At 45.4% G+C, this 5,000-nt stretch overlaps 1 protein-coding gene across 2 annotated transcripts in view; it reads left to right on the top strand.

Annotated features, from left to right (window-relative positions):
- The window catches only part of LOC128617973 (F-actin-uncapping protein LRRC16A), a 41,813-nt gene that overhangs the window by 14,413 nt on the left and 22,400 nt on the right, over positions 1–5,000 (top strand). For both annotated transcript variants that reach the window (XM_053641261.1, XM_053641262.1), the window contains exons 4-5: positions 2,469–2,528; positions 4,318–4,439. In XM_053641261.1, the coding sequence (XP_053497236.1) occupies positions 2,469–2,528; positions 4,318–4,439 (182 nt within the window). The remainder of the gene's footprint in view (positions 1–2,468; positions 2,529–4,317; positions 4,440–5,000) is intronic.

Genomic DNA, 5,000 nt, shown 5'->3' on the forward strand with positions numbered 1-5,000 from the left:
TGGGCCTGGAGGATCCTCGCTTTGGGCCTGGAGGATCCTTGATTTGGGCCTGGAGGATCCTCGCTTTGGGCCTGGAGGATCCTTGATTTGGGCCTGGAGGATCATCGCTTTGATGCTCGCAGAGCATCTGGTACTGTCAAGGACTTCCTGGTTGGTGATTTGGTTCTGCCAGCAGATCTACATGATGGACTGTAGAGAACAGAGGTGGAACTGTTCCAGCTGCTTGATATACCTGAGGTATGGGGTCCTGGTTTCAAAGACTTATTAAAGTGAGAGGAGGACTGGAACATTATAAACCTTCAACTTTCTCTGGAGTGGAATGTTACTACAGGACATTGGCCCAGAGATGTCCAAGTGCCTGGTTGGCTTTCTGGATACTTGCTGAGATCTGTTTGTCAAGGGATCCATCACTGGCCAGGTATTTAAAGCTCTCCACATTCTTCAGGAGGGGGCCTTTATTGGTGATGCAGTGCTGTGCCTCAGAGACCTTGTTGACAATAGTTTGTAGGTAGTCCTCCCGGTGGGCCATGAAGGCACAGTCATCAGCAAACAGTGCTTCAGTATTCAGTTCCACAGCATCTTGGTTTTGGCTGTGAAACCTGTCCAGGGGGTCTAGGTCCTTGACAGCATGCAGGAGCACTTGTTTGGAGACCAGGTTGAAGAGAACCGGGGTGAGGACGCATCCTTGTTTTATGCTGTTGGAGATGTTGAATTTCTCAGATGGCTCTTCCTCAGAGATACCTCGCCTGTCATGCCGTCACAGAACAAACGGATGAAGGTGGGTATCCTACTTTTCTGAGGATGATCCAAAGTTCTGACATTGATTCACAGGAATGCTTTGTTCTTTTTAGCAAGAAGGTCCTCAATTGTTCTCATCAAACTAGTCCACTTCTTGGGGCCAAGCACTGACTGCTGTCTCTATACATATCTCTATAGTCCAGTGGCGGACAGTTTATTATCAAGGCTAGACAGGGAACATGTGATGGTATTGGGGCTGCTGTAATTTGGCAAGATTAACGGCTATATGAAGGGGCTTGGGATGTTTCCGGTGGTGTTGAGCGATATGTAACTTCAAACTGGTGCAGACGAACCTGTGGTCTGTCCAGCATTCTGCTTCTTGCATGGCCCTGGTAATGAGGATGATGACATATATATTTATATATGAGCAACTTACATTTTAAGGGTTAAGGTCCTTGCTCAAGCATGATAGCGCTGGTAGTCCAACATCTTAACCACTGAGCTACCACTAAGCCTGAACTGCTACAGTATGCATCTTGCAGATGCCAGATTGTTACAGTACGTGCCACATGGGGGAAATGTCATTTATACAACTGAGCAGTTGAGGGTTAAGGGTGTTGCTCAAGGGCACAGCAGTGGAAGCTTGGCAGTGCTGGGATTTGAACTTACGACCTTCTGATCAATAGTCCACTGCCCTGCCCTGGGTTATTCGACAAGTTTGCATTTCTGGGGAACGTGGAGAGGATCTGGTACTTCCTGGTTAGCCTATGCTAGCAAGCTGTTTCCCTCCGATGGCGAATGCCTCATTGTCAAGTTCAGGACTGAACTGGAGCTTTGCACCGTGCCACCAAAACCGGTGGCTTCTTGGAGCAATTCATTTTGAACGAGCAATACAGGTGGACTACCCCGAAATACCCAAGTCACTCTCAGCCACCCTTGCTGCCAGCTTTGTCAGTGTCTTCATATTCATGCTCACAGACATACCTGCCATTCCTACACATACACACGCATCCACTACTGCACATTCGAATAAATGTTGCGTGACCAAATTACTTTATTTTTTGTTTGCAATGAGTGGAAGCTCTGTCTCTAGGTGACCAAGCTTCTGGGCTGCTATGGCTCAGGTGGTAGAGCGGGTTGTCCACTAATCGTAGGTTTGGCGTTTTGATTCCCGGCCCATATGACTCCACATACCAAAGTGTCCTTGGGCAAGACACTGAACCCCAAGTTGCTCCCGATGGCAAGTTAGCGCCTTGCATGGCAGCTCTGCTACCATTGGTGTGTGAGTGTGTGTGTGTGAATGGGTGAATGAGATGCAGTGTTAAGTGCTTTGGATAAAAGTGCTATATAAGTGCGCCATTTACCATTCTGTGTTAAATTTTGTGTTTGTTTGGTTTTTTTTACTCTTTCGAACTTGAACTGTAATGCTAAGTGATTTAAAAACTTTCAAGTACTTTAATAAGTCATTAAAAAGTAGTTTTTCCTTTTTGTGTGTGTGTGTTTCTCTTTGTATGTAACGGGTGGTTCGTTTAGCTATCCGGGTTGAATATGTAAATCTCTCTGACAGTTATACACCTGTCTGGCACCCAAATGTTCTAAACTGTTTGGGGTTTTTTTTGGTGTATTAAAAGTTGAATTATTCATTTGTTTGTGGGTACCACCCTTATACGTTGCTCATTCTAATCTAACACTCTACTTTGTTTTGTTTTTGGTTGTTTGTTTTTTTCCAGATAGAACAAAGCTTCAATTTCTTTGACATCCAAGCGGTGGGCAGCAGCAGGCCAGGCCAGGTGTGTTTCTCTTCATCTGTTTCAACTTCAGTCTGTATGATCTCCAGCCCACACTCGTATATAATAATCTCACACAGCTGCTCTGCAACATGGACACGGGCCAGCCGAGATCAAAAACACACAGCAGCTCTGGCATTCAAGTCACTTTCAGCATGGCAAATGAGTCGAAAAATGAGGAACTGAATTCTTTTTCTGCTTTCGCGTGTCACATATGTGTGTGCGAGTAGCACGTCCAGTAGCGACAAAATATAGACGTGCATAATTGAGTCCTCTATCGTTTGGGAAGGTTCCGGTTGTAGACGAGTTTTTGTTCAACTCTTATTAGTGTTAAAGCCATCAGACTTGCAAATAATATTTAAGCTAGTGCTGGACACTTGAAGACATCTGTGATTCAAGCAAAATAGTGCCGCGTAAACAAACCACTGGAAACATTGATAGATTTATATTTAGTACTATTTAACATAATTAATAGGTAGATATTTAATGTACTGAAATTTCTAATTTATGTAAATATAATAAGAGGGGGGCACGGTGGCTTAGTGATTAGCGTGTTTGTCTCGCACTACCGGGGTTGGGGTACGAGTCCCGCTGCTGCCCTGTGTGTGCGGAGCTAGCATGTTCTCCCCGTCCTTTGGGGGTTTCCTCTGGGTACTCTGGTTTCCTCCCCCAGTCCAAAGACATGACTGGCATCTCTAAAATGTCTAAAATGTGCCGTGCGATGGGTAAGCACCCCATCCAAGGTGTCCGCTGCTTTGCGCCACGTGTCCCCTAGGAAAGGCTCCAGGCTCACTGCGACCCTGTGTAGGATATGCGGTACAGAAAATGGATTTATGGATAAATTTAATAATAAATGGTTTTAAAGAATGTGTGCAAATCAGCTGCTGTCAATCAGAGCTTGTAGTTGCTTTTTTTTTTTAAATGTTAGAAACAGATACCACAATACCCCAATATCTCAGTAAACGTGTATCACGCTACAGTGTATAACAATATCCGTACTATACTGTACCCTGATTAACAATAACTTTGACAGTTTTCGTCCTCTTCTGTTCGGGTTCCGTACATAATTTCCGCTGGAGAAAGGTTGTCACACACAATTATGTCTGTCTTCCGCTGCATTTATTTTCAGGCAGAAGCGTCCAGCGATTTCTATCTCCTGTACCTGTTCGGACTGTTCCAAAATTTTAATCACGTTTTCAGCTAATGAAACTAATGAATGACTGCTCTGAAAAGCAGCTGCTTTCACCTCTACCGAGACACTTTCACGTTCACACTACAAATACGAGGTGGCCATTTGTATCCCAGACCACCTCCACTAAATGTGGATTAAGTGACCGGATCACAGTGTGTCTACTCTACGAGACACATTTGACCCTGTTCACAGCTGTACTCGGCGCTGTCCACTTATAATCCGATCAACCGGGAAGCTTGTTAATGCCAGGTGTGAACGGGACCAAAGAACCAGTCCCGGCGCAGGCAGACAGACGGAGACAGAGACAGACAGGCAGGCAGACCTAAACGTAACCCCTAACCTTAACTTCAGTAACTTACAGTACATTTATTGCCTCTTTTAGTTTTATAAATCAAAGCTGCGGTTTCTGTTAAGGAAAAAATGTAGCATCATGGGGACCACAAGGTTACAACTGACATATTGCTAGCTGTATATGCACATTCGGTCCCCAGTAGGAGATAAAACAGAGTAGACCTACACTAACCAGCTACAGCTGTGTGTTAGAAAAAAACAAAGGCTGTTCATGATGATGTGTGTGTGTCTGTGTGTGTGTGTGTGTAGTTGGTGGTGGACTATGATAAAGGACAGCTGTGTGTGAAGCTCAGCTCTAATGAGGAGGTTGATGAAGTCATCGCTCAGATGGGAGTCAGCATACAGGAGCACTGCCCCGGACTCAACCCACTGTACGTACACCTGTCTCTCTGTCTGTCTGCCTGTCTGCTTCTCTGTCTGTCTGTCTGTCTGCTTGCTTATCTGTCTGTCTGTCTGCCTGTCTGTCTGCCTGTCTGCTTCTCTCTCTGTCTGTCTGCTTGTCTGTCTGCTTGTCTGTCTCTCTGTCTGTCTGCTTCGCCGTCTGTCTATCTGTCTGCTTCTCTGTCTATCTGTCTGCTTCTCTGTCTGTCTGTTTGCTTCTCTGTCTGTCTGTCTGCTTCTCTGTCTGTCTTCTTCTCTGTCTGTCTGCTTCTCTGTCTGTCTGCTCCTCTGTCTGTCTTCTTCTCTGTATATCTGCTTCTCTGTCTGTCTATCTGTCTGCTTCTCTGTCTGTCTGTCTGCTTCTCTGTTTGTCTGTCTGCTTCTCTGTCTGTCTGTCTGCTTCTATATATGTCTTCTTCTCTGTCTGTCTGCTTCTCTGTCTGTCTGTCTGCTTCTCTGTCTGTCTGTCTGCTTCTCTGTCTGTCTGCTTCTCTGTCTGTCTGTCTGCTTCTCTGTCTGTCTGTCTGCTTCTCTGTCTATCTGCTTCTCTG

The sequence above is a fragment of the Ictalurus furcatus genome, chromosome 14 (genome assembly GCF_023375685.1).
Source record: "Ictalurus furcatus strain D&B chromosome 14, Billie_1.0, whole genome shotgun sequence".
NCBI classification, from domain to species: domain Eukaryota; kingdom Metazoa; phylum Chordata; class Actinopteri; order Siluriformes; family Ictaluridae; genus Ictalurus; species Ictalurus furcatus.